The 26900-nt window shown below is 46.8% G+C and overlaps 1 protein-coding gene across 1 annotated transcript in view; it reads right to left on the bottom strand.

The window, feature by feature from the left end:
* The window catches only part of LOC121282918 (membrane-associated phosphatidylinositol transfer protein 3-like), a 189085-nt gene that overhangs the window by 142961 nt on the left and 19224 nt on the right, over positions 1-26900 (bottom strand). The window contains exons 6-9 of the mRNA XM_041196730.1: positions 24682-24801; positions 24046-24230; positions 10510-10682; positions 8959-9129 (exon numbers count right to left, since the gene is read on the bottom strand). Of these exons, the coding sequence (XP_041052664.1) occupies positions 8959-9129; positions 10510-10682; positions 24046-24230; positions 24682-24801 (649 nt within the window). The remainder of the gene's footprint in view (positions 1-8958; positions 9130-10509; positions 10683-24045; positions 24231-24681; positions 24802-26900) is intronic.

Consider the following 26900-nt stretch of genomic DNA (forward strand, 5'->3'; position numbering starts at 1 on the left):
CTTCCCCTGTTACAAAATTCTATGATATGAGTTCCAAGACAGTAGTTATTTTATATTAGCAAGTTGAGACACAGACTGGCAGGAATTCACAACATTCTGATTATTAGTCTTGAAGTCTATGACCTTATTTTAGCCTTTAGCCCACAGGCTGCCCCAGACACTATTGTTCCACAGGCCAGTCTTTTTATTTTGAAGGTTTCAGCTAACATACAGTGTTACTGGAGTAAAATCAAATATTACAGTTGAGCACTGTCAAAACCAGTTAGTCATCAGCAGCAGGCAATGACTGAACCCTTCACTTACATTACAACCTGAGTATACATTACAACCTGAGTATACATTTCCAGCTACCTGTATTTATCATTAAAATAATAGAATGCAACATTTGAAAAGACAAACCAAAATTCCCAGACAGGCATTGTGACTTATAGTTAACATTCTGGTGAGACCTCAGTGCTATAAGACGTAGGAGCAGAAGAAGGCCATTCGGCCCATCGAGTCTGCTCCACCATTCAATGAGATCATGGCTGATCTGATAATCCCCAACCCCACTTTTCTGCCCTTTTCCCCATAGCCCTTGATTCCCTTCCTAATTAAAAATCTGTCTATCACAGCCTTGAATATACTTAATGACCCAGCCTCTACAATCCTCTGCGGTAAAGAATTCCACAGATTCACTACCCTCTGAAAGAAGAAATTCCCCCTCATCTCTGTTTTAAATGGGCGTCCCCTTACTCTGAGATTATGTCCTCTGGTCCTAGACTCTCCCACAATGGGAAACAATCTCTCAGCATCTACCCTGTCAAGTCCCCTAAAAATCTTATATGTCTCAAGAAGGTCGCCTCTCATTCCTCTAAACTCCAATAAGTACAGGCCAAACCTATTCAACCTCTCCTCATAAGAAAACCCCTCCATATCTGGAATCAATCTCGTGAACCTTCTCTGGACTTCCTCCAATGCTAGTATATCTTTCCTTAGATAAAGGGACCAAAACTGTTCACAGTATTCTAGTTGTGGTCTAACTAGTGCCTTGTGTACTTTAGCAAGACTTCCCTATTTTTATACTCCATTCCCTTGGAAATGAAGACCAACATTCCATTTGACTTACCTATTAACTGCTGAACTTGTATGGTAGCTTTTCATACTCATGCACGAGGACCCCCAAATTCCTCTGTGCTGCAGCTTTCTGCAGTCTTTCTCCATTTAAATAATATTCAGCTCCTCTATTCTTCCTGCCAAAGTCCAGAACTTCAAATGTTCCCACATTTTATTCCATCTGCCAAGTTTTTGCCCACTGTCACTTAACCTGTCTATATCCCTCTGTGGACTCCTTGATCCATCCTCACCACTTGCCTTCTCACCGATTTTTGTGTCATCTGCAAACTAGGTGATAGTACATTCACTCCTTCATCTAAGTCATTAATATATATTGGAAATAATTGTGGCCCCAGCACTGATCCCTGCAGCACTCCACTAGTTACAGGTTGCCATCCTGAAAATGCCCCCATTATCCAAACTCTCTGCCTTCTATTAGTTAGTCAATCCTCTATCCATGCTAATATACTACCCCCAGCACCATGGGCTCTTATCTTATTAAGTAACCTTACGTGTGGTACCTAATCAAATGCCTTTTGAAAATCTAAATATATTAAATCTACTGGTTCCCCTTTATCTATCCTGCTTGTTACCTCCTCAAAGAATTCTAATAAATTTGTCAGACATGATTTCCCCTTCATGAATCCATGCTGACTCTGCTTGTTTATATTATGCATTTCTAAATGCTTTGCTATTACATCCTTTATAATAGACTCTAACATTTTCCCAATGATGGATGTTAAGCTAACTGGCCTATGGTTACCTGTTTTTTGTCTCGCTCCCTTTTTTGAATAAGGGTGTTATATTGGCAATTTTCCAATCCTCTGGGACTTTCCAGAATCTAAGGGCTGAATTTTCCCATTGGCATAAAATGATGCGCTGTGACATCAGGTGAGTATCCCGACATCACCACACGCCGTCGCGATATTTCGCTGGATGGGTGTGTGATGATGTCTGACGCATGCCTGCCATTAATTAATGGGCCAGTTAAGGCCCTTGAGGCACCAATTTTTCAGCATCCGTGTGATCTTCAGGTTGGCACATGGGCGCAACAGCCAGACAGGTAGGATACTTTGCATTAACCTCATCCATGGGCGGGATAAGAGGTCTCACTGGGGTCGCGAGTGTGCACAGTCAAGCATTTATTTCTGAAAGTTTTTGAAACCTGCCTGTGTGATCTGCAATACTTCAAAACACATCCCAGCTGCTTTTTCTAGACTCTTAACCTTCAGGTCAGCTCTCTGCAGTGAGGAATCTTTTCTGGGCCTGCAGCTTTCAGGAAGCCTTCCCTTAGCCTGGGAATAGGAGTTGAACTCTCCACTGGAGGCAGCTCCTCTGAGGAGGAAGTGAGGGCTAGAAGGGGGAGGAGGTCAGGAGTCCACATTCAGCCTCCAGGGGAGCCACCTTTGGGAGGTCAGGTGCAGGCACAAGGGGCGCAGGGCCAAGAGATTGTCCAAGGCGGAAGGAGCCGCAGAAGACGCCACTATCCTGCTGCCAGGGTTTACAAGCGGCAAAACAATGTATCTGAGGTGCAGTACTGAAGGAGGCTCTGCCTCTCAAGGGAGACAGTCAACTTTATCTGTCAGATGATAGGGCCTGAGATCTCCCCTAACTGTGTGGGTGGACAGCCCATGCCAATGAGCCAGAGGCTTCGCGGCCATTGCTGGCTTCCCCCGTGTCCAGGGTGCTATAGACTGTACACATGTGGCCATCAAGGCACCAGCAGGTGAGCCTGGTGCCTTCGTCAACAGGAAGGGCTTCCACTCCATGAACATGCAGATAGTGTGTGATCACAGGATGCTGATTCTACAAGTCTGTGCAAGGTACCCAGGCAGCTCCCACGACGCCTACATCCTCAGACACTCCCAGGTGCCGGGGCTCTTCAGTGCTCCAGCCCGGCTGGATGGATGGCTGCTGGGTGACAAGAGCTATCCCCTCAGAAGGTGGCTCATGACGCCTCTCCACCATCCAAGAACAGAAGCTGAGCAGCGCTACAATAGGAGCCGCGGCTCCACAAGGGCAGTGGTGGAGAGAGCCATTGGTCTTCTCAAGATGCACTTCCGACGCCTGGATCACTCAGGGGGTGCACTCCAGTACCCCCCAGATCGTGTCTCGGTGATAGTGGTTACATGCTGCACTCTCCACAATCTTGTGCTGGAAAGGGGGGGACACAGTGGACGATGAAGATGTTGACACAGTGGCTGCAGCTGCACACGATGAGTCCAGCAGTGAGTCCGAGGATGAGCACACACAGGGAAATGTTGAAGGGGTAGATGCTGACCCGGGCATACACCAGGGAGGCAGGGACACCCGGGAGGCTTTAACCCAACAAACCTTCAGCTACAACACCACAGATGGACCTCCAGGACAAGCCTGGGCTGCAGGGTCCATACTCAATACCTAAGTACAAAACCTGCCTGGTTAGGAACAGTAACTAAGGGCCTTGTTAATAAAACTGAATGTCCCACAAGTCACTCCTTACATTATTGGAAACCATCCATCTGCAGAAGAAAAGAGGCACTCTCAGCCATGGTGACATGTCTGAATTTATTCTGCCAAGCAAGCCAATTTATTCCAAAAAAATATACAATAGTGTTACTAAAGAAAACAACTCATAAAGACCTCACCTCAGGCAAACACAAAAGCACCAGTGAGAAACCCGTGATGTGCCCAAGGTACCTTATGTTTATGTTTCCGGGTGCTGTGTCTTGGTGCTGCCCCCTCGCTGGGAGTGGTATCTGAGACAGCTGCTGACTCTGCTGTCCTGTTGGCCTCGATGACCTTGGCGGACGTCCTCTGGCCTGTGGAGCCTGTGCTGGCCTCGCCTGGGAGGGAGCTGCCAGTTCCACAGCTGGCATCTCCCCAGTCACCGCAGCCTCACTGGATGCAACATTCACTGGGAGAGGAGGAGAGGAGCTGCTGCCCTCATCTGAGCGCTCTGAGAGGAGCCCGCAGAGACGTCCGACAGCTGCTGCACCGATGTGAGGTCACCTCGGACCTCCCTACTCACCATGGATGGATGGGCACCGAGCTGGGAAAGTTGGTGCCCAGACCATCTCCCACACTGGCACTGACCAGCTGAGGTCAATGCCGATGTGAGGGCTTGCTGGTCAGAGAGCATTCCCAGGAAGCCAAGACAGGTCTCCTGGAGGAGCCTCTCCACGAGAGTCGCCACTGTCTCCATGGAGGACGCATGGTGCTCGGACATGAGGCTCATTGCTTCGGCGATCGTCCACATAGACTCCTCCACCACGGAGACCAAGCCAAGCACAGCCTCATGTATCTCCCCCAGATGCTCCCACACACCCGGCTACATTTCCTGCACCTGCTGCATCGCGGATGACTCCAGAGGGACATCATCAGGCACCGACTGAGCATGTGCCTGACCCCTGCAGCCCTCCGACTGCTGGCACCATGGGCACTCTCTGTCTGCCAGCTCCTCCAGTGACTGTGAAGTGCCCTCACCGCTGTGCCCCAGGACACTAGCCGATGTTCTAATTCCCACCGAGGTGCTAGTATCTGTGCTGGTGCCTGCCTGGCAGCGATGGTGTGACACTGGTGAGACTTCAGGGCCCTCAGGTGTGAGAGGGGGTCTCTGCTTCTCCTCCTCCCAGCCCTGCTCCAATGATGCTGAAAGGAAGAACAAAGACATTGGATCAGTTAACGTGGAGACAATGTCAATGTGTATCCCTGTCCCCCGGATCATTATGGGCTCATCCTTCCATAAGCAATGGTCAAGCCACGTTGCAAACTTCAATCACTGAACATTCAGCACTGCCATGGCTGTTGGGAGAACAATGGTGACCTCACTGCTGGGCAAACATACCTGTCCCATGGTACCCCAGCCTCACTGACACCAGTGGACCTGGGCACATGGCACCTCTCCAGATCCAGGGCCTCCTGCTCGAAGCAGCTGAGAATTGTTAACTATGCCGGCCCTCCGCCAGTCCTCACCCGCTCGGCTGCATCATGTACATTCATCTCCTGAAAAGGAGAGAAGAGCATTGATTGGTGCTACTTGTACCTGGACTCTCTTCACGGACGGCCCACCTCAACCAGAGTGGGACATATCAGGCTCCAGTGCCTCCTCACCCCGCTGCTGCCGAACACTCACACAAAGATGCTGGGCCTGTCCCTACCTCCACCCCCACCCACCCCCTTGGCCACATGCTGCCTACATCACATTAGGCACCACACGGTCTAACCTTCCATAACAAGGAGGCACAAGTACGTGGAGTGCAGAGGGCAGCAGATCGATCGGTGCCAACGCTACCTTGAAGCTCCCCTCCCAGCATCTCATCACCCTGACTTGGACATGTCCTGGAGTTCCAGCTCTGCGCCTGGGTACAGCTCCTCCAGGTTACCCCCAAAACAGTCATGTGGGTCTCAGTGTACCACATGCTGCGGGGGCAGAACCCATCTCTTCACCACCCTCTCAGGGTGACCTCAGCATGGGCAATATCTGCTGGCCCACCCAGCGAAGGACACATGTTTTCAATGATTCATGTAGTCACCCCACTCAGACTTGTGGGGGCCAGCAGGGGGTAAGAAGACCAACGCCAACATGGTCCTCACCCTTCCTGAGTGCAACAGGTTGTTGAAGCGCTTGTGACACTGGATCCAGGTGCCCCACACCACATCGCAGGAGCTCACCACCTCCTCCACCTCCTCCCAGGCACGTTCGGTCATGTGGGGGGGCCTCCTCCTCCTGTCCTGGGGAACCAGCACCTCCCTCCGTGCTCCACTTCCTCGAGGACAGCAGCAAGGCAGTCATTGGAAAAACAAGGGGCACATTGGCCTCCCCAGACTGGCCTGCTGGTGACCCCTTCCACCTGCCATTGTGAGCAGCCTTACAAAATCTGCCAGCGTTTCAGATAAACAGGCGGCCGGCTTGCTATTGGACCCAGTGGTCAGTGCACTCCCACCGCCACCCACCCATTCCCGCGATCCTCGGGAGTCGGGCATTACACACCGGGTGGGCCTTAATTGGCCCATCTGCGTAAAATGGCGGCGCGGACCTGGGCCTGCTCCCAGTCCGCCCTCCCCCCCTCCCCCTCCTCCACCACACCCCCCCACCCCCCCACCCGCCAAACAGAAAATTCAGCCCTAAGGCTTTTCGGAAGATTCCTACCAGTGCATCCACTATCTCAGTAGCTACTTCCTTTAATATCCTAGGATGCAACCCATCAGGTCCTGGAGACTTATTGGCCTTTCACCCCATTAGCTTCCCTAGTACTTTTTCTCTGGTGATAGTTATTGTATTTATTTCCTCCACCCCTTTTGCCCCTTGATTATTTAGTGTTTGTGGAATGTTATTAGTATCTTTTGTGAAGATTGACGTAAAGTATTTATTCAACTCCTCTGCTAATTTGGCTGTTAAAGAACTTGGGACTTTTGTCACACACTGAGTGTCCTTTTCATACAAAGGACATGGGGGTGGAAATATCTTTGTAAGAACTGCATTTTCCTTTCAGTACAGCATCATGGTTTAAATTTAGCCAGTCACCAAGAATGAAAGTATCACCTCACTCTTGGTTGCTAAGTATCCCAGATCAGGGGTGTCCAGGCTGTTTTGTCTGTGGGCTACAGACGTGTGCGCTTATGGGGAGACACATAAGTTACATCCATTTGACTATCAGTTTCCATATCTGTCGCGCTACTGACACAAACACATATTCGTCTCCTGTTTTAGCATTCAACGGCCAAAAAGCCCATACAGCCAACAACAGCCCCTTGCAAACTACCTGGTACATAATATTCAAACTGGATAAGACAGCTTTACAGCCACGATAAGCAAACCTGAGGATCCATTCCTGGCCTGATAAGCAGACAGCCCCTGCTGGAAAACTGAGGTGGGGTGGGGCGGGGAGGTTATGTGCATTGGACAGGGGCACTTCGGCTACTCAAAGTCTGCCTGATGCAGTTTTCATGCCAATGACATTCCAGCCATTTATACCAGGGTTTGAGTGGCCTCGCCAGTGGTCCTTGAAGGGAGTCTGGTCAATTTTTCACCCTCCTACAATCAGTGAGCTCAAGCTGGATGCCCTTGTGGCATCCATTGTTAGAGACCCAAATGGTTGAGAGGCTTTGAGGACGAGTATATCAGGTATGCCGTTTTCACCTCTATATCAGGTGAATTGTCCCTGAAGCATCAGCCATTCATTTGCTGTTTACGGTGTTGTGAATATTAACTATCAATTTTACTTGTTTAAGAACAGTGACTGCATTTCAAAAAGTAGTGGTTGGAAAGCACTTTGCAATGTGATATAAGACACTGCATTATTTATTATACCATTGTAACTTAAAAGTGACAGACATATTCTATTAGAAAGCTTGAATGGGTAATTCTCACCCTCCAAAAGCAAAGAATTTGGTTCAAGGGCGATTAAAATGGGAAATGTGTCATACCAGCCTCAAACCTGCCCAATTCAGTTTTAATGGATATGTAGTGATGGACAGACAACCAATCCAGCTTGGTGAGGAGAGTTAGTTGGTAATATCTTTTAAAGAGGCTATCCGCCTTCATTTGTAACTACTGTGGGCTGGGTTTGCCTGGTCTAGGGAAACATGATAGGCAGAAAGAGGTGAGAAGGGCTAAACCCATCAGGTAATTCCCCTTTACAGCACTACTTAGAGTCCAGGAGGAGCAAGAGTGTTTCCTTTTGGCTCAACGAAATATCCTGCAATCCCCCACACCCTCTCTCTCTTGTGGCCTGTCCAACCCTCCACCTTCATGACCCACCATCACCCAGATCTTCCTGGTCCCCAGATACCCCCATCTCTCCCACAACATTGCAGTCTCCCCCCTACCATAATTACTGACCCCTCCCAACATCCCACCCCTGCAATCACTGACCAGCCCTCAAACATGGTCTACCCAACCCCTTCCTATGCCGATTCCTATGCGGAATCCAGGAAAGAAAAAAATTGCAAATAAAAACAGAAATGTTGCAAATACCTAGCATGTCCATGGGCACTGCCTGACCTGCTGAGTATTTCCAGTATTTTCTGTTTTTAAATCATATTTTTAGTATCCACAGTATTCTGCTTAAAGGAAAAATGCATGTGCCCTGGAGTTAAACCTGTACTACATTCAGGGAAACCCAAACTTCATGAACTCCTTCCCCATACCCTGCTCTGAAATCGCACCTCAATAAATCTCAGGGCCTGTATCTCTCATAAACACCCTCCTTTGTAATTTAGCTGTTGTTGTCAAACATTGCAGCCACCTTACACAAACAGCGATAAGATGAATGACTGTTGCTGCTGGAGGGAAGGCTATTGACAAGGACACCAAGATGAAGTTTTTTTTTTAAGAGCCCTGGAAGTTTCCATGCCCTTCAAAACTTACTGACAGAGCCTCGATTTAATATTTCATCTGAAAGATGGCACCGCTGACAATGCAGCCCTCCCTCAGTACTGTACTGATATCACAGCTTGCGTGGTGCATTCAAGTCTGTGAAGGAACTTAAACCCACAATCTCCTGATTCAGAGATGACAATACTGAGTCACACTGCCACTGGACAGTTGGAGTGCAGTGGTTTTTAGACCCTGGTTAAAGTTAAAGTCTGACAGATGTGCCTAGAACATTCACAGATACAGAAGATTCCAAGAGCTTCAGATGAACAAAACCCCATTGAGTATATTTTTCTTGTAATAAATCTGTAATAATTTTTTTGAAGATACTTTTCTGTTGTTGAGCATCGTTAGTTGAAACACAAACAGCCTCGGTACCTCTCATCCTGTTTCTAATCAAATTAAAAAAGCTCATTAAAGTATTTTCAAGTGCTAGCGGAATTGCAAGACCCAGATTCCAAATGATTTTCCACATTCCACACCATGATACAGTAAGAATAACATACCTAGAAGAGCAGAATTCCCATCTCCCAAAGGATATCGTTGGTACCTTGGAACAGAGAATGGAGCCAGAAGGTGGAACTTTTTCTCCAGCAGTGGTTCCAGCCGAGAGGCAGAGGGATCGGCTGAATGGAAGAGGCTGTACACCTGGGTACAAGCAGGCCGCAGGTGGGTCACTGATAGAGAAAAGAGAGGGGCATGAACGAACAGAAGCAGATACAAATGCTCATTCTCTTCAGTGAAACAGTGTCTGGGAACAGATATTGTGAATGGCAACTTTTGGTTCAGGAATTTTAAAAAATAGAATTTATTTTAATATAAATGGTACGGTGAATGTCAAAGAAATGTGCGTGGCAACTGAAAACACAATTAAAATGAAGAGGAGCGAATTGGACAAAGGAACCCGGAATCACAGTAATGCAGAGCTGTGCAACCACAACATTCTGTCCCCGTGCACTTTTATCAAAAACAAATACTGTTTATCTTTTGGTATCATCCTTTTAATACCAACTCCTTAGGGGGTTCATCAAAATACAGACCAGCTGCTGTTTTGAAACGTATTGAAAGGAAAGTTCCTGTGGAGGAGGATTTCAAAGTACCACCAATGAGTCCATGGTGGAAAATGACAGCTCACAATTTTCCTGTATGTGGAGGTGCCTGGTCCTCACAGCCTCGAAAATATAACAATCTTTATAATCTTGCACTCCATCTGTTATTGAACAGTGTACATTACAGCAGGATATACGGGAAAAATAACATTGGCTTTTATTGTGCTGAGAAAAAGAAACATTGAGTTAAATATTTTTAAAAATGGGTCTTCTTGAATTATTTTTGTCTTTGCAATCTCTGTCACTCCCAGAGAAAGGACAGGAAGAGCCCTGCACTGGAATGGGCCAGCCCCAAGGGCAAAATGGGAGAGCAAGGCTGTCCCAGTTCCTGTTTACATTCCTCTTATCTCCCAAAGGCGAGGTGTTACCATGCAGCACTATGCTGAAATATCTAGCTAGAAACTCGCAAACCAATCCGATCCGATAATTCAGATAGTCAGAACTGGGATTCACAATCAGTGTTTCTGGCTGAGAGTTGAATGCCCTCTACAAAGATTCTATGATACCTTCAAACGACTACATCTGCAGCTGCAGGATAAGGGAAGCTTTTCGTTCACGGACAGACATTTTGGAGTTAATTTCTGGTGGCAAATATTTATATGCTCAATCACTTAAAGAAAATGAATGCTTATTTGGACACTGCTTCCAGAAGCATGATTTATTTTTGCATAATTACCAGATAAATGGATACAATTATGCAAAATTAATCCTTACACTGAAAAAAAACACTGTAAACTATCAAGACAGATCCATTACAACGCCAAATAATTAATTTAGGAATTATTTGAATATAAACAATGACTGTGCTCCGATTTACACAGCGTGCATGCTGAGCAATCACTGATTCCACAGTGCAATTTGCAGTTTTGTATATGTTGCTCTCAGTCCTCCTCTGGGCTATATTTTATTGACTCTTTGATATTGGCTACAGGATTTCCAAGGTCTTACCATCTACTGAAGGAAGTACTGTCCACCTCATGGCCAGAACCAAAGCCAATGGGGAACCAAAGAGGAAGAAGTCAGAGACGTCAAAATCAAATCGTCCTGGGTTTCCTTCCAATAAATTACTGCTACATGTCCTTTGTAAATCAGGGTCATCATTTAATGCACTGGAATGACTTCTGTTAAAATAAAATATATATTTTTATTAAAACCAATGCCTTCATCTTATGGGAAACAATTTAAATTAAAACTAGTTTATTTTAATTTTTCATCTTTGTTTTCTCATAAATGATAGATTTTATCAAAACATCTCATTTTAAGGATTTTGATTGAATTACCAGGAGCTGTATAATATGGTGTGCCCAGCAAAAGTACAAATAAAGCAAATGAGGGTCAGTGTCAGGCTACATCTAGCAGAACTGCAATATTGTAAAAGAAATGAATTCATAATAGCCAAATATCTAAGACAAGATTAAGGCAATCAACGGTAATGTCAAATGATTATAGAAACCAAGGCGAGAAGTATCTGAAAATCAGCACGCATTTAAAGCTTTTCACATGGCTCAACTGTACTACACAAAGATGGGTATAGATGTTAACCAACAGTAAGAGATTGCTTAGTAGAAGTGGTTTAATGTATGGTTTATAAGGTGGATTTTAAGAAGTTTCTTAAAGGTGATGAGAGTAACAAAGCAAAGGCATTGACAAAGCTTATGATGTCATGATAATTCTACTGCTGACAGTAGAGTGGAAAGGGAATGCAGGTGAAAGAGCTGAGATGCTGGCTGAAAAATCGGACTAGGGAAACTGCAGACACAAGCTGGGAGAAAGTACAAGGAATGATTTATAGCTGCGGACGAGGATCTTCTAATCGACTCTCTGAGGCCACGGAAATTTAGTGGAATTAGATTAGGCAACAGAGACCTTTCTGGAGGTGAGGCTTGCAATTTATGCAGGGCAGGTGTGAGAAGTCCAAAAAAAGATCATTAGAGAAATTCAGCGTTGAGGTTGTAGATCATAAACACAGGCAGAGACAAATTGGAGACAATGGGCAGTATCTTCCACTCTGGATTTTAAGCTGGGTTGTGGGAGTGGAAATGGGAGTGACTTCCCCTTGGGGAGGTTGGGGGGGGGGTGCAGGACAGCTGGTCCATGTGCGATCTCACCCTATTCAGCTCATTACATATGCATGCACGAGGACTACGGCAAATCTCGTGGTGGGGTTGGGCAGGGAGTCGCTGTTCCTGCAGTTACTTCATGGGGTCGAAAGTCCTGGCCCCATATTTAAAGGACACACGGACAGCCATTCACTCACTGCAAACCAAGAGCATCAGTCTGTGCTGTCGTTCCGGAGGGGGAGACCTACTGCAGATAACAGAATGTCACAGAGCAGACAATGTGTGGCTCCACGGCCCAGTGAAGCTTCCTTGTAGGTCCTCCTTCAGGCCGTCTAGGAAAGGCAGGAGGTGCTGTTTCTCAGGGATGGCAGCAGGAGGCCCTTCCCCCTGACCAAGGTGGCCTGGGCAGAGGTTTCAGTAGAGGTTTACACTATGGGGCCCACAAAAGAACAGCCCAGCAGTATCAAAAAAGGATGAATGGTCAGCTGCAGGATAAGTGACACCGCCTGCTCACTGTAAAGTGACATTTATAAAGGCATCGGGCAGTGTCAGTGTGCGGGTGCACAGGGATGTCAGACAGGAGTTTGGGTTGCAGTACTCACCAGCAGATGGGACATGTGCACTGAATGTGCAGCAGCCACTGCATGCTCTCAATCTCTATCAGTTACAGGACGTCCTGCTTGTGAATCACTTACTAGGGAGGCCTCAGGAGCTGGCACAGGCATGCATGCTCCTAAACTGCTCATGCACCCGTTGGGATGATGCTCAATCCTTCTCTCTGGTTGCAGGACAGGAAGCCACACTACAGCAGGGAGCAGGCCAAGACTGGCGGCAGCCTTCCAGGTATTCGAATCCTAAACACTTTGGAAGAGGAGGCTGCAGAAATAGCCGGGGAGGAGAAGGACCGTACCTGTGCTGAGGGTGAGACAGGTCTCCCCCAGCTCACCACTGAGGATGCCTCCAGCCTGCAGTTGTCAGATGCGCCAACAGAGTGAGACATAGATAAGGGTGCCTGCTTAGGCATCCACTGGAATTTTCTCTCCTCATTCCAGGAACCAGCAAGAACAAAGGGAGGCAAAGAAGGGAGGTCACCCACAGCTCCAGCTCCAAACTCACCTCTGAAGATGCACCATCACAGCGTTCACCTGCACCTCCACAAGTGCAGAGACATTCACCTTGGTAGGTATACATTCTAAATTAGGTTTGGGGTCACAATCTGGCGAGCGCCTCATAGACCAGGGTCCACAACTGGCGGAGCAAGTGATAGCCGAGGTCTTTGACACTCGGAGGACTGCTAGAGACTCGGCCCCTGCTCATGCCCAGGCAGATGATGAGCCTCTGGACTTAGCCATAAGAGACATGTTGGAGATGAAGAGACGGGCAGCAGAACATCAGGCAGAGATGCCAGAGGCCATGCAGAGACTGGCGGAATCCATCCACATTCTGTCTGCTGCCATGGTTCTGTCATGTGAGCACTTGGCTGTCTCCATGGAAAGTGTAAGGTCTGCCTGGAGACCCAGGCAGGATTCACAGTGGCTGCCAGATATCTGCTTGGACCTGCACTATAGCCATGGGTGCATTGCAGCAATGGCTAGTTCAGAGTGGGACGAGGCACCTCAACCTCCCTCCAGGTGCCCCTTCTCTTCAAGGAGTCAGGCAGATGCCATCGAGCACCCACAGGGAGGAGGAGCACTAGCCAGTTTCCCTGGGGGGCTTCATCCTATGACACTCCAAGGGTGCACTGTCACTCAGCCTCCCCTTTACCCCCATCACCTCCAGCAGGTCAGGCCAAGGAGGGTGCACCTGCACCTCAGCAGGAGACCCTTAGCAGATCAGGGCTCTCTGGGCATTGGGTCACCAGCGGATCCCTGCCAAAATCATCACAGTCAACAGGGCATAGCGGTCATCAGGCTGCGTCCAACTCTGCTGCAGATGTCAGGGCTGCACCTACACATGGTAATAGGAAAATGAAGATAAAGATGTCTTGAAGGCACACAAGTGGCACGGGTGTACAACAATTGTATATAGTTTTGGCACTTTTAAATATACGTCCACTTGCAATGTTTGGAAATGTGTTGGCTTCTCATCTTGCTGCTGGTTGCTACAAAGGTAGATTTGTAAGAGTCTCTGCAATTGGAGGGTTGTGAGTGGTGGTTAGTCAATACCCCATAGTGCAGGTGAGGAACTGTCATTGAGTGAACTCCAAAGTAACTGCTTTTGGGATGATAAAGATGTCTAGGGATACGGGGTTACTGTGGGTGAGTGGCGATCAGGGACCAGTGGTAAGAGCTTCCCTGATCAAGCTGCATGGAGAGGCAATCTCGAGAGGTCAAGTGGTCCACTCGTGCTGTTCTTCCCTGTGCACCCGTATATTTGGTTCTACCTGAAAGAGCTCTCTGCAAGGTCTTCTCCCCATGGGGAGCAGGTGTGAGAGTGACGTGAGTGTATCCCTGCCAAGGTAAGGTTTTATGTTGCTTTCAATATGCTGTTTATACAGACTTTGCGAGGGCATGCAGAAAATCTCATTTCTACCCACAGGTGCCCGAAGTAGCCGGAGAACTGAGTGTTACGTGCACTATCATGTGCACAGTTGGTGCAAGGGGTCAGTGTATCAGCGCAGTTTGGCACATGCAAAGCAACATATCATCAGCAGGCCGGAGGTTGCGTTGTGTAATTTAATTCAGCTTTCATTAATCAAGATACATGAGAGCAATGTATACTGTGTGTTACAAAAAAGGAGCTGTGGTCTGCAGAGGATAGAAAACTACATAGTAATAGCTTACTCTGCCTGGAATCTCTTAGCTATTAGATTGTCACGGGCCTGTCTGCTGTGTCATACCATTGGGAACTCTCAATGTGCCTCCGTGACATCCTGGCCCTCATCATCACCATCCCCTTCCCCATCCTCATCGTTGGAGGAGACATCTCTGTCCTGCGTGTCTCCCTCAGCCAAGACATCCCCCCCCATTTGTTGCACGAGGTTGTGCAGGGTGCAGAAGACAACGATGATCTGGGACATGTTATGTGGGGAGTACTGAAGAGCTGCACCTGAACGGTCCAAATACCTGAATCTCATCTTTAGGAGGCCTATCATCTGCTCAGTGGTGGCTCTAGTGCAGTATTATAGCTGTCTTCGGCAGCACTCTGCGAATGGCGAATTGGCATCATCAGCCAGGACTTCTGGGGATATCCCTTGTCCCCAAAGAGACAGCCCTGCAATCACTGGGGTCCTTCAAAAACTTGTGGCACTTGGGAGGGGGGTCAGAATGTAGGCATTGTGAGAGCCCCCTGGGAACTGAGCACAAACCTGCTGGATTTGTCTGCAGTGATCACATATCAGCTGCACATTCAAAGAATGGAAACCTTTCCTGTTGATGAATGTGACTGGCTGATGCCAGGTTGCCCTCAAGGCCACATGTGTATAGTCAATAGCCCCTTGCACTTGCAGAAACCCTGTGACAGCTGCAAAACCCAATGGTCTGGCTGCCTGGGTCTCGGGATCCAGGTAGAAGTTGACAAATTGTTGTGCTGTCCTGAACAGGGCATCTGTCATGCCCTGGATGCACTTGTATGTCACTGACTAGGAGATGCCACTCAGAACCCCAGTGAAGCCCTGGAAGGAGCCACTGGCAAAGAAGTTTAAGGTGGTGGTGACATTTAATGCCACCAGGATGGGAATGCCTCAAAGTCCTTGCAGCTACAGACCATCATGGAGAAGCTGGAAGATGTGAGCAACCACATTCCAGGACATCCTAAGGTGCCTCCAGCATTGTCTTTCACTCATCTGCAGCTAGCTACAGTATATCCGAGTTCAGGCTAATATTCGCCATCTGATCCCTGGTCACTGGCGTCCTGAACTTCTTAAGGACCCACTGCCTCTTGCTGCTCTGGCCATTGCTCCTCCTGACCTTGGGACAATCGGTGTCAGCTCCTCCTCATCTGGAAAGAGCCAGTAGAAAGGCAGGGTTGCCTGGAGCCTGCACCATCAGTGGATCTGTGAATGATCCATTTAGTCAGCAGATTTCTTGTAGATTAGCCTCCATCTCTGAGGCTCAAGGCCAATGCTAAACCCTGTGCCTCGCTTCTGTATAGACAAGGCAACCCCACCCCACCCCTTCCAGATGAAGGACATCCTGGAGGACCCCGGATGAGTGCTCCTCCTGTTTACACATGACAGTGCATGGAGACATTGCCCTTTGGCTGGGGTGATGACAGCCATGTGTGAGAACCCTCCCTCTGATATTATTCAGCTTGTCAACATTATCTTCAAGACTATAAGAGAGACTATTACCTTGGCAGCATAGAAAGCCTTACCACATAAGCCGTTGTCAGCCATGACCTTTACCAGGGAACACGGAGGTTTGGAGTTGGGAGTTTGCTGCTGTCCACCAGCCGTGCCCCTTGGAGGCATCCACCTCTGTCCTTCCCTGCCTCCCTGCCTTTCATCCCTGCCTCTGCCTGCAGCCGATGCTAATCAGCACACAGCGTATAGCAGCTCCAGTTCTTGCTGGAATGTGACCCATTAGTCACGGAGCAGTGCTGGTTTACTGGGCTTTGGAGCCTTGAAAGCAGAACTTAGCTGAGCCTGGTTCTCCATGGAGTGGACTAATAATTAATAGGTGCCCCTTTGCTTGCCCCTAAAAAGGGCATTAACTCATCCCACCTGAAAGGAGACCCCTCCCATATCGAATGCTTGAGAGGTTTTACGAACTGTGCAACAACCTTGAGAACTTCAGCATATTGCATGGGAGGTTTGCCAGTGGGTCAAATACCTTCTACCCTGCTCCTTAACCCACCAGCCACAGCCCACCTCCTACACGATAACCACCCTCTCATTCCTCTCCCTCCTGTAACCATTCAACCTCCGCCCCCAACCTCGTTAACCTGGTTCCAATTATCATTTTGTGGACGCTCCTGCTCTTTCCCGCTCCCATAACTGTCGACATGCCCATGCCTCTCCTGACCCTGACCCCTCCTGTTCTCAAGGCCAGCTGTAACCTGATTTTCTGCCCCCGCAACATGAGACTATCCACTATCCATCCATGACCCTAGCATAGTCACCCTACCTGATCAAACACCCCTCCCTGACTGTGACTGTACCCTCATCCAAACCCTTAGGACGAAACTCTTGAACTCATGGACCACACCCTTTAGACCCATCTCACTACAATGTTCACTGTCCACAGAGGCTGTCCATCATCCTACAATGGGACCAAAACATGCTTACCCTCCTAACATGAACCAGACAGTCTGGCTTTCTTCCCCGGACACCTTCCCACCCTTCCCCTCTTGGTCTGCTTCCCTTATCCAGGCTCCGCTCTACCCTTCCCTGCTGACCCTGCCACCCCTGTCCAGCCTCTGCGCACCCCTTCCCCCCATTTGCCTGCTTCCCCTGTCCAGCCTCCGCTCCACCCTTACCCCCTTCCCCGCTTAGCCTGCCTCCCCTGTCCAGCCTTGGGATAGCTTGGCCGACAAGCACCTGATCTCAATCAGGGGGCTGACATTTCTAAGCGGTCCCCAAAAAGGCCAAAGCAGTAGCCACCCAGTACAAAGTCCAGGAAGAAGTCCTGCCTCGCCAGGTGCATGGTACTTCTATGCAGTCGTAAAAGTGAATGTTCTAATTTCCCACTGGCAGAGGAGAACTTAACTTGGTTGGGGGGGGACACAATGCTGGTGAGCTGGCCTTTTAATGAGTGTGCATGACATGCAAAAAGATCTCCCAATGCTGTTTGTCGGGAAGCTTTTAAAGTCCGAAAAACTTAGTTGCAAAAATTCATCCTGCCATTGGGAAACAGATTTTTGGCCTCCCATCAAATTAAGTTCACCCCCCGCGCCCCACCACCCCACCCCCCACCCCCCCACCCAACGCCAAGCTTCCCTCTGCAGATGGGACCAGAAGATTCCAACTAATGGCCTGTTCCTGTGCTGTAAACTTCTATGTAAAGGAGTGGATTAGGGTCTCAGCAGCAGAAGGCAGGACATCATGGCTGAAGCAGGTAATGTTTTCCAGCATCCGCAGTTTTTTGCTTTTATCTTAATGTTTTCCAGTTGCTGGTCAGATCGAACGTCCATACTTCTCTGTTTAGCTGGCTAGCCAAGAAAGTTGAAGGAATTGAGGCAAGAGGGGCACAGTTGTGTGAGGGAGCCGAAAAAAAGTTGACTTTAGTTTTTCCAACATGAAGCTGGAGGAAATTATGGTTCTCTTGGAGTCATAATGTTGGACAGGTGATCAATGAAGGAGGCAGTAAGGTAGAGCTAACTGTTATCGGCATACATGATCCCAAGCAGCCAAATGTTGCTACTGATTGTAAAGGAGCAGGCAGATGGAGCTCTATGGTGCATATCTCTCAATGGGAGAAGAAAGCATTTGAGATAATGTAACGGTATCGATGCAATAGCAAAGAAGTCTGATTTGCAAGCTTTTAACCTGGAATTGGTGGAAGAAGTGGGAAGGATAGCAACTAACCTTAATGGAGGGGGGAGACTGAAAATCTTCCCCAAAGGAACAGCCACTAAGGTTTCTCTTATTCTCAATGTTTTCAATGCTCTGCATCTTTAATATTCTATACACTGTGAAGCTTGAAGATTTTCTGTGCTAAAATAACAGGACCTCATAGGATGAACACAATACATTTTACTCTTTGTGATTCAGTCACTGAAACTCCACAGGACCCCCGATAAACTCCTGCCATAATTCTGGCAGGCATGCATCAGTAAAGACAGGAATTAGGCAGTGACTGTGAAAAACCAAGCTCCCGCCTAACATCTGTATTGCTATGGAGCCTTGCAAAGGGCAGAACCTCTGCCCATCCCATACGATCCCATCAGCATGGACGGGGGTTGGACTGGAAGTGGGGATTCCCCATGCTGGGAGTTCCAAAAACCCATTTTCTCAGTGGAATCCAGATGGTTGTGTATCTGGTGAAACCAGTTGCATGAGAACACCAAAGAGGATGTGGGTCCCACCTTGGAGCCTAAGCTGCAATTGTAGTCTGAGCCACGAAGAACAGGCAAGTTGTTCTTCATCATTTAAATATGTCCCCTTGATAAGGAAGGCTGCTGTGGGCAATCTATAATTCTTTTTTGATACGGGAATGGATGCTCCCTGCCCTATAGACAAATGTTGTATGACAACTTGTGGCCTCTTCAGTAGGTGTGACCAAGGATGTGCCTCTGTAGTATGGCTATCTGACAGTGATAGATATCTCAACTGGCCTCCTCCTGGCTCTACAAATTTTGACAGAATCAATGTCTGAGGTTCTTTGCACCCCAATCTGTGGATACTCTACTCCTCAATGTTTAAAGCATTGCTGCAGTTGGAGTTCATAAAGAAGCTGAGGTCTGAATATTATAAATTGATCAATTGTATTAAGCAGACCTCAATTGGAGTTTTTAAAAAAAAATGATTAGGAAGAAATTATAGCCCTTGGTACAAGTGATATATTTTAAATTTTCTACATAATGCCTTGGACAATAAATTGTGCCTTTAAAAATTAATATATATATATAAATGACTTGTGGTTGTTTCAATGGATTCATTAGAAAAAAATCATAAAATACACTAGTGCCATATTGAGGTAAGTGTTTGATAAATCATCTGTCTGTTAAATTATACTCCTAAACTGTCATTTTAATATTGAAAGATGGTCAATAGTGAAAACCTTCAAGAGCGAATTTTAATGCTGGGAGAACTATAATATAGGTTTACAGAAAAGGATATCAGAAAACTAGTTTATATGAATGGAATTTGATAATGATATTTAAAATTCAATAATATATCATGTTTATAAAAGTTGTTCTATCATCCTTGTTGTTAAATTTCATTCACACATTCTCAGTGTTAGACAAGGACATCAAGCTTCTCTGTTTAGAAACGATCATGTTGGAATTGATGATAATATGAATGTGATCAGGCAGAGGTATAGGGCCAGATTTTTGTGGAGTTGGCAAGACTCCACAAACCTTTAAAAATGGCGGGCACAACCCAAATATGGAAGTCCCACCTCTATTTCCAGCTGGTAGGGGACTGGGCATGATTCACACAGTTCATTTTTTTCATCTCTACATGGCTTCTGGGGTCTGCCTATGGTGGATACTGGGTGAGTTGGCATTGAGCTGGCATGGGGCACATAAGGAGCCATGTGGAGTGGGTGAGGGCTAGAGGGCTTGAATCCTTTTGAAACAACCGGGAACCCAGTCCCAGAGAAGCAGGGTGGCTGCATTCGCCCATCCCCACGTCCTCCAGGACTTCATCGTGCGCCTGCCTCCGGGAGTGGACATCTCATGGTTTGGGGCACTTTTTATCGAGGCGGGTGTAGCGTGTTGAGTTACCTGCCTCGGGAGCCAAAATCTGACCCTATGACTAGAATGATTCCCTGAAGTGCTGCTGGTTATTTTGAATTGCTTGGTACAGAAAAGGTGCAGGAAACTTTCTGAATGGTAAGGTGCACATTGAGGCACTCCTCAAAGGTTTTGTTCAATCACTATGAGCTTGTCATTGTATGTTAAAATGCAGAATCTAAAGAGTGTCAAGGGCTTGGGTGGGATTTTTCTGGCCCCGCCCACCATCAGGAAAAAGTCATGGACTTTTGGCTGGACCGCCGAATTTCCCAAGGCAGATCCCATCAGGACATGGCTGGAAAATCCCAGCCTTTAAGGCATTTCACCAAGGCTGGTCACTCAGATCTTCAGCATGATTATTTTATGGCCAAGAGCATCACTTTCTGTGTTGGGCACAAGAATTACGGGATTGTCACCTAAACACCCTAACATACATGCTTCTGAATTTTTACTTTTAGCTTTTTAATATCTGTATTCCCCTCTAACCATTAGTTCAATTTTGTAGCTGACTCAAATGTATGCTCCAATTATTTGACTAAAATTAATGGAACAGACTGAGCAATACATGGGGGAGGGGGGTGGCGGTGGAGTAGGACTTCCATCAAGTTTCACCATGTATTGAGTTCCTGATCTGTCCAGAACTGGCTGGGAAAGGTATTGAATGGAAATAATGAAGCAGAAATGGTTCTGGGCCAGGTATTAATGCAGCTGTGCCATGCAATCAACATGCGACTGAAGCGAAAGTCCCAAGGGTGGTTGGAAGTTGTTTTCCCAGCCTCATTAAGATTATCAGGGTGAGCTAACAGCCCTCTTGTACCACCACAGGCAGCTCATCCAAGAGAAGGCTTCAATTTGCAGCCATCTGCTTCGCTGGTATTAGCTCTTGGCTAAGTCCCAGGAAAAGGGGGTTTGGTTCTGGCTGTGAAGGACCAATCATGGTGCCCTGTGCAGTCAGTGGAGTGTTCCTGCTTTGGTGAATTCACAGGAACGCGTTCTAAAAATATTTCTAAACTTAGCCTTCATTGGCAGAAGCAGGAGCAGTTGATGCATCCTGTAAAGGGAAGTTGGGAGGTGTTGGCGTGCAGGATGAAGTCGACCCTGCTCATTACTAATTACCCAAAAGGAGTCCTTCAATGAGCATTGGGCCCCTAATTAACATATTCAAGGTCCATAACACTTGTTTTAAGCATCTGCCTTCACAAAGTGGGCTCAGGCCATTTCACTGCTTAACACCCTATGCATTTTACACCCAACAAATGATGCAATGCATACCAAAGCCTATCCCATTATACTTCCTACAGAAGAGAGAGAACACCAGGAAAAAGTCACAAATTGCTCTTCGGCCAACTGCAATCCTTCCTACAGCTGGTTGAAGGGTAGCAAATATCCAAGAAAAGGGACAAAATTACTGAGTAGTGGAAATGATAAATAGGATTAAGGAAGCAACTTTTATGATGACAATAATGCATTGTGGAGCTTCTGCTCTGGTGGTATGATGCTTGAACAATCCTCAGCTCACCAAGGAAGCAGTGCTAAAACCGAGCTCAGTGTTTTAATCTATTTGTTCATTGGACAAGGTCTGCAGCCACTGGGGCCGCACTGCACAGCAGCACTAGAACAGGTAAAGGCACATGGAAGACAAATACTAAAGGAATGCACAAGGGTGATTAGTTGACCTTTGTATGCAATATGGCATTAGTTTCATTTGTAAAATTGGCCTGTAATATTTATATTGCGGTGGTTTTTATTCTGAATTTTGGGAAAATGGAAGCTGTGCTGGTTAGTAACAAAGGGGGTGTAAGGTATGGGACTATTGGTGAATGCTAAATTGGGTGGTAGTTACTGGTATTTCATTCAGATAAGCTCTTGACGGATAGCCCAGCCTGAAAGGGGCTCCAGTTTGCCTCCTCTCTTCCTCTTCCTCCAGCTCCTCATGTGCCTGTCCTCCTCACCATATAGCTGGTAGCAAGGACTGTGCCTTCATCATGGCAAGGCTGTGCAGAAGGCAGCAGAATGTCACACACCTTCACACACATTCTGCCAAGTATGACAGGGCTCCTTCAGGGCAGTCCAAGTAATGGAAGTATTGTTTCAGCATACCATTGTTCTGCTCTATCACATTTTACGCGACAGCATGGCTTTCGTTGTATGCATGCTCAACACATGTAAAAGGGTTGTGCACTGGACTCACCGGCCAGGTTATGAGCCAATAGCCCTAGTTGCCTCTTGGTTTGTTGTAATGGCTCAGATGCAGCTGGCACAGTGGCCAGCCACAGAATGAACAGATCACCGCTGCTGCCAAGATACTGGGTTTTGACCCACATGAGTCGCTGTCCATGGTCACATGCCAACTGGACATTGCGGGTCCAGCTTACAGCAGAGTTTTCATGCAGTGAATGCAAAGCAATGTGCTTATGGTCAATGGCACCCTGTTCCACCAGTAATTTGTCCTGCTCTACATGGCCTCAGTTCATTCTTTCAGTCATGCTGTATTCCAAGGGCACTGCCTAGCTACTGCACCCAAGTCTGGAAGGAACTGGTTTGTGCAGAAGCCTTGAAATCAGGACCAACTTATTCAGTGTCTGCTTCTCCACTTATTGTGCACTTTAAAGAATTCAGGAAAGCACCAAACATTTGTACAATTGTAGCAACAGCCAATAGAAATGAATCCTCAACTGACCTGACAGAAGTTGATGATCCCTTTAAATAGCATTGGAGGGGCTTCTTTCCCTTTTTCATTCATTCATAGAATGTGGACATCATTAGCTACACCAGCATTTACTGCCCATCCCTAACTGCCCTTGAGAAGGTGGTGGTGAGCCACCTTCATAACTGTTGCAGTCCATGTGGTGTAGGTACACCCACAGTGCTGTTAGGGAGGGAGTTCCAGGATTTTGACCCAGCGACAGTGAAGGAACGGCGATATATTTCCAAGACAGGATGGTGAATGACTTGCAGGTGGTGGTGTTCCCATGCAACAATTGCTCCTTATACTTCTAGGCGGTAGAGGTTGCAGGTTTAGAAGGTGCTGTCGAAAGAGCCTTGGTGAGTTGCTGCAGTGCATCTTATAGATGGTTGTTACTGCTGCTACTGTGTACTGGTGGTGGAGGGAGTGAATATTTAAGCTGATGGATGGGGTTCCGATCAAGCGGACTGCTTTGTCCTGGATGGTGTTGGGCTTCTTGAGTGTTGTTGGAGCTGCACTCATTCAGACTAGTGGAGTGTATTCCATTACGCTCCTGACTTGTGCCTTGTAGATGGTGGACAGGCTTTAGGGAGTCAGGAGAGGGTTACTTACTGCAAGTTTCCCAGCTTCTGACCTGCTCCTGTAGCCACTGTATTTATATATTGGTCCAGTTAAGTTTCAGATCAGTGGATTTTGATGCTGGGGAATTCATCAATGGTTATGCTGTTGAAAGTTAAGGGGAGATGGTTAGGTTCTCTCTTGGTGGAGATGGTTATTGCCTGGCACTTGAAAGGCACAAATGTTTCTGCTGCTGAACAGGTATTCAGGCAAGGTTATAGGAGGGCATTGGCTGGAGCATTGAGTTCCAAGATGACACCACTGGCATCAAATCAGCCTTGGAGCCTGCTAATGTCATGATCTGCCTGCTCTGCGTAGTTCTGTCAGCTGTTCACCATGCATGCTAATGCCCTCACCAATATGGTGTCCTGCGCGATTTGCTTCAAAAGTGTGTGCATGCATTGTACGGAGGCTATTTTGGAGGTTTAAAGGCACTCAACTGCCCATAAAATAGTGCTGCCTTCTGGTAAGTAGACAGCCAACGTCTACCATCTAAACTCAAACATAAAGAATGATCAGTTGGATAAGATATTGAAAGGCTGTAGATGCAGAGGGGAAAAAAATGATAGCACAAATCAAGAAGCATTGATGTGGCTGAAATGAGTGAATACTTCAAGTCATCAAACCCTATGATAGTTCAAAAACAAAACCCTGAAAAAATAAATTTAAAGCCACCAGCTATGAATTGCTTTTCATGGCTCATAGAATAAATGCGAAGTATCACAATTCCTTTCCCAACGTTTCTATTCAATTCTGATTTGCAACCACTGTCACTGCTACCTTGACAAAAAAGCACGATGCTGTGTTATGGTATCACAATCATAGGCTGAAGAGTCACTCTGTTTCCTTGGCAACGGTTTCCTTGGTTCCTCAGTATCAATCCCTGAGATATCTATGTTGCTTTTGCTAAGTTGTTTACTGGAGCCTAAGTCAGATCCAGCTTCATCTGTTAAAAGTGTGTTATCCTTTTAAAAAATAAAAAAATCAGTAATTAACAAAAGAATAGGAGAAGCATAAGGCAGAATTAACCCTTTGTTCATTGGGTTCCTTTGCAGAACCTGATTTGTCTAAAGTTACAGGCAGAAAATCTTTTTGAGAACTAGATAAGTATCTACCTATTCCATCACTGTGTGAAGAACAACAACTTGCTCACATTGATAAGGAGCAAAGACATTACTATTGGCCTCGGAAAGGGTTCATAACAGCATTAGTATAGAACTCGGAAAGAAGAGAACATTTGTACAACACCCATTTTCTTCATGCTGAACAAATCTAATTTTAACAAATTAACAAATCAATTTTATTACCTAACAGATTTGAACCTACTGTCCAACTTTTGCGATTTGGTGCTGGGTGAGTCGAAAGTTTGAATTTAGTCAATATTTAATGTAAATATACCTGTAAAGTTTCTGGTACCTGTATGCTGCCAATACTCCCCCTCCTGCTGCTGTTCTGGCTTTCACATGTTGTATGTGCACTGTAACACAAGGCATCAAATCCCAGAATACCTCCAACACAGTCACCAATTAAGCAAACCTATTACAGATAGAACAAAAACAGATGATAAATTCCTTTAAAATGCAACTCCATTCAATGCATAAGGGTGTTTGAGCTGGAAGGTGGCCATGCCAGTGTTCACACTGTGTTAGCTATTACCTCCATCTACTCATTGCACATATTGGGAGAACCAAATGCAACTGCAGCTTTCTTCCAGAGTAATTTCCACTCCCCATGTCTTCAAACCCCACAATGGGAGAGCCAGATAATAGCTTTCATCCATTCCCCATGTATTCATAGGCACAATGGGAGAGCCAAACATAATAGTAGGTTTCAGTCTATTTAATTACCATTCTCTACAGCCCTGCAGCTTACACTGGGACAGCCAGATGTAATAGCAGGTTCCTCCTGTGTGAATTATCACACTCCATGTACTTAAACCCATAATAAAAGAACCACATTTAATAGCAGGTTGCTCCTGTGTAATTACTGTTCTCCATGTAGCCGTATCCCACATCAGGAAATATAACACTTTAAGTTTAATTAGACTGAATATCACACATGTGAAATTGTGTTCCATATCAGTAGGAGCGGAACTTTTGCCCATAGGGATACCTTTATATCCCTTGGAGAGCTGGACAACATGCAGGAGTGATCCTTTGTGCCCTGACCCTCCACAAACCACTTGCAATCCACTCCCGCCCTCTCAATCATGACCTCAACCATCCTGAGATCTGAGCCACCAGTCTACCCCCCACACTCCCCCCCACTCCTAGTCACCGCTACACACCTGATGGTTACACCTCTCCCAGAAAACACTCCCCCCGATTACCATCATCTCCTGATCACCCTTCTCAGTCGATCCGTCTCCCAGTTGTTCCCCATGCACCGGTGGGCTGAACACCTCTCCTGGGATTAGTAGATGGCAATTACCAGCAATGCAGCCAAATCTTCAAGGCCTTTTCTCTGTTCAGCTGCCTGGGGGGGGTGGGGGGGACTCCATTGGGCCCCACAGGCCTCCAGTTCAATGAGAACAAGGTATGAGTCCCAATATTTGGCACACCTTGGCCTAACCATTCAGTCCGGGCGCGGTGCTTCCTTTCACCACCACATGCTGATTTTTGGCACAAAGTAATTTTTATCCTGACATTCGAGGACATCCAGCATCAAATGCCCAGATTGACCATTGGTTAATAATATTGCAATAAGTGAATAGTGACATGTGGTGCTGTACATCCTACCACACGTGTGGATGGATTCAAGGGTGTATCTGCAGGCTTCCAGCTGCCGCCTTCAAGAAAGCGGAGAAGTCGAATCCTGCATCAACTACCGATGCCTGACTCCATACTTGATTCACAAATTATTATTTGCTATCTGTAACTGTCCCCATAAAACTCCAGCCACATTGGGAAAGCCAAATATAGTAACAGGTTTAACCCAGTGTAGCTTGCAAATAACTTGCCACAATTAAACTATCAAATGTAGTACCCAGATAATATAATTCAACTGTTCAGTTATTTTTTCTGATCTGTATGCTATAGCCAGCAGGGATATTCTCTTACGAATCACTTCTGTTATCAGCTAATTCAATAATTAATTCTCCAGCTCTCAACTTTTTCTCTGCTATTCTTGATCATAAGGAGTGAACCTCCCCACTGGGCACAAGTCAGTCATGTCCCCCATCTTAGAGACAGAGCACCTATAAACCGAAGCTCCGGATCGAAATCAGGGAGGGACACTGACCTGTTCGGGATTGGGGCTGATCAATCAACCTGGGTTCCCTCCATCACAACCTACTGAGCTCTCTGATTCTTGGAATGCAGGTATGGGCCAAGGCTGTTGAAGTGTAATTGGTTGCTTGTTCATCCAGCCGGCGGACAGTTAAAATCGCCTGGGAGACTGATGTCTGGCTCCCTTCCTGTGGTCATGAATTTTAATCTGCTCTTCCAAATGGGCAGCAAGGACAATGCTTTTCTTTAAATGTGCATTCGGGTTTGATGATGCCAGGTCAGCAAGTTCAACTGCTATGTCAGCCAGCAGCGCCCACAAGGGAAGTTTAGGCCCCCAAAGGCAGCCCCTCAATTCCAGTCACAAGGCTCCACTGAAACTGTTAAAATCACTCGGGTCTTGTACTGCCA

Source organism: Carcharodon carcharias, chromosome 10 (assembly GCF_017639515.1).
Source record: "Carcharodon carcharias isolate sCarCar2 chromosome 10, sCarCar2.pri, whole genome shotgun sequence".
In the NCBI taxonomy this organism is placed as follows: domain Eukaryota; kingdom Metazoa; phylum Chordata; class Chondrichthyes; order Lamniformes; family Lamnidae; genus Carcharodon; species Carcharodon carcharias.